Below are 3,288 nucleotides of genomic sequence, written 5' to 3' on the forward strand. Positions count from 1 at the left end.
AGTTTTGATAGTTGCGAATGATAGATCACATTGCTTTGTTTAAGCATTTATTCGCATGTAGTCGTGAACTATGAATAAAACTACATACTTTATGTATATTTGACGCACAATGAAATATCTGTGATAAACCCTTTATCAAAATACTGTAGAAAAATGTCTGCAATTATAGATGATAAAGTGGTTGCAGGAGCACAATCTGCAAATATTATCAAAGAAGATCCTATTGTAGCTTTGACGGTACATATACCGTCGGAATTTACCTAATTAGTACCTTTCTTTATACTTGATTTTTATATTATACAATATAATCTTTCTTTATTTGTCTTAATTTGTATCATTGTATATTGCAACAGTTTTAACAGTGAAATTACATTATGATTTACCTTTTATTTTCTCTAATAGTTGTATTAACTATCTATTTTAGGAGAAAGTAAATGCATTATATTTGTTTCGAGATCATTACTTTGAAAATCGATCTATCGAGGAAGCAATTAAGAAGAATGGGGATGTGGAGAAACAAATGAAAGATACATTAAATAAATTTGATGAATGTAAAGGATATGAGATTGATGGATCACGAGCAAAGTACTATTATCTGAAAGGGAAAGTCTTAAATGTTACAGAACGTTTTATACCTCAAGCAGAGGAACTATTAACTAAAGCAGTCAAATTAGAACCTAACTTAGTAGAAGCATGGAATGAATTAGGAGATTGTTATTGGAAAAATGATGACATTCAACAAGCAAAAAACTGTTTTGTTGGTGCTTTACGCCATGTACAAATTTTTTCTCTTTAATGAAATATTGTCTATTTATTATCTCATATTGTGCTATTATAATGAAATTATAATTATTGTAGGGTAGAAATAAAGTATCTTTACGAAATCTATCAATGGTACTCAGGCAAGAACCTGTTTCCAATACAGAGCAACGAATACAAAATATACAGCAAGGATTGGAATATGCTAAAGAAGCAGTTAGTCTTGATACAACAGATGGTACTTCCTGGGCCATTTTGGGAAATGCCTATTTATCTTCCTTTTTTACAGTAGCACAGAATCCTGTAACTTTACGCTGCTGCGTGTCAGCTTATGTACAGGCAGTGAGTTATTTTTAATATAACTATATTTTAAAATCTACAATTCCATTAACTGGTCATATAAATTATTTTCAGGAAAAGGATATTGTAGCAGGGAGTAATTCCCATTTATTTCACAATAAAGCAGTAGTGAGTATTTCCGAATTTCGAAATTATTTGAAAACATCTAGTAATGTATACTCATCTGAATAAATAATAATTGTGTTAGGCTTTAAAGTATCAAGAAGAGTATTGTGCAGCATTGAAGTCATTTGAAAGAGCAATGTTACTAGATCCAATATGGGAAACGCCGCGCAATAAAAGGGACGAATTGTTACAATATTTGAAAGATGTACAAAATTTAGTAAACAATAATGGAAGAGTAAAACCGAAGAGATTGTACCAAATGATACGGGTATCTAATATTTTTTAAACACTAAATTTTTTTAATTATGACTTTGTAACGCTTATCATCTTTTAAGATTGTAAAAATATAAGATTTTATAAATGTAGTGTATGACACTGGTACATATACACATTTATAGGTTTCTGATTAAATGTAGGCTTTGGATGTTAAACATTTGGGACCATATAAAGGTGGCTCTTTCACGTCCGGCCAAAAATCTGTAAAATTAGATTTGGTATCGCTAAAAGATTTGGCTGTTGGAGTCAATCCAGAGAAAGTTGTATTTGGGAAAGTAGTATGTTGGATACAAGATACCGATAGTGTACCTTTGTAAGCATACATTTTAATGTTTAAAAACATAGTAATAAATAAGAAACAGTATTTATTATTTTTATTAATAAACATGTATTACTTTTTAGCGCTTTCTGTCTCGTCAATGAAGAAAAAACCTGTATTGCTGTAACAGTATACAATCTAGCTAAAGGTCGCGGCGTTACTGTCGGAGATTCTGTTGCGATCCCTGAACCTTTCGTTATTCATCAAAAGTTTTCTTATCTTGATAATGTTCGTATGCCATACATACATAATTTTAAAATTACTATTAAAGGTAACTACACGAATGTACCTTCTTTCAGGATTTTGACTTCAAAACTGTACGAGTTGAAACACCAGTCATATTGGTTGTTAATGGGAAAAAATTAGGTAGAGAACAACAAGCATCTGCGAAATTTCATACTTTCAAAAAAACCGATTGAGCACAAACTTTCATCCTAGGATTTATAGTGAAATATAGTTGACAACGAGACTTTTCTATAACTCAAATACGGACGTGTGTCAATAGCCGATGTGATATTTGAATTTTGAGTCTAAGTATTATTACATTCATAGAATTAAATAACAGTCAATATCGCCGAAGATAGGCGAATATAATTATATTGTTGCGCGTTTACTTATAAAAATATCGTTCGAGTTAGGGAGAATTCAATTTTAAAATCGTTTTACACAATTTGTTTCTTACATGAAAATTCACATCACGTAAGTATGTTACATTTTTTTTTATGATATGTTAACTTACAAAGAAACCTTAAGGACCCATAATTATTGTGCATATTTTATTAAGAGAACGTTTGGAAAGATTATGCAGCATCATTAGAGCAATGATTATGTTCAATGTTCTAATAGCACACTTTTATCAAATCTTATCAAAGTCAATAAATTTAGACACTCAAGGATTCTTTGTTAGTTTAAATGTTAATTACAGTATAATTTATACATAGTACAGTTAAATCACGTATAAAAATACTGATTCTTACAATACACATTTGTGTATTTTTCAAAGACACTAATATTGAATTGCTTGTCTAATTTACATTATTACTTTTATTATTGCAAGCTTACCTTTATGAGGTGGAGTCACACATTGAAGAAATATTGAAAGTAAAATAATATTCAACACGTCGTTTTTAAACAAACACATTAACTTTAGCATAAGTTTTATTCATCAGTCATTTTACTGTGCCAATAATATAAATTTTGACTTGTTCGTATGAAAGATACAAAATAACTTTCTTTTTATGCCTATTCAAACACGTATATCAATTCATTAAAAGTTTATTAAGAACGTCCATAACATTATACGTCTAGAATTTATTACAAAACGCATTATGCGTATATTTATTTTCTCTTCACTCAAATTTCACTTCATTCAAAAGAATCAAACTCAACACGATAGAGAAAAAATCGCGAGTCTTGTTTCTATATTTATCGCAAAAACCGTTACTGATCAAATCAAAATTTAATACGAA

At 29.6% G+C, this 3,288-nt stretch overlaps 1 protein-coding gene across 2 annotated transcripts; it reads left to right on the forward strand.

The window, feature by feature from the left end:
* Positions 1-3,194, forward strand: LOC122399277 (tetratricopeptide repeat protein 5-like). 2 transcript variants are annotated; one of them, XM_043399844.1, is made up of 8 exons: positions 1-237; positions 425-775; positions 859-1,101; positions 1,174-1,227; positions 1,307-1,492; positions 1,641-1,813; positions 1,903-2,047; positions 2,119-3,194. In XM_043399844.1, exons 1-8 carry the CDS (start codon positions 154-156, stop codon positions 2,236-2,238), a joined length of 1,356 nt encoding a protein of 451 aa, XP_043255779.1. In that variant the 5' UTR covers positions 1-153; the 3' UTR covers positions 2,239-3,194. The 2 variants fall into 2 exon arrangements, with proteins under 2 accessions (XP_043255779.1, XP_043255778.1); XM_043399843.1 differs by having other exon boundaries at positions 1,903-3,194.
* The last annotated feature ends 94 nt before the right edge of the window (positions 3,195-3,288 follow it).

The sequence above is a fragment of the Colletes gigas genome, unplaced genomic scaffold, assembly GCF_013123115.1.
Source record: "Colletes gigas isolate AHSC1104 unplaced genomic scaffold, ASM1312311v1 Colletes_gigas_Sc00013, whole genome shotgun sequence".
Classification (NCBI taxonomy): domain Eukaryota; kingdom Metazoa; phylum Arthropoda; class Insecta; order Hymenoptera; family Colletidae; genus Colletes; species Colletes gigas.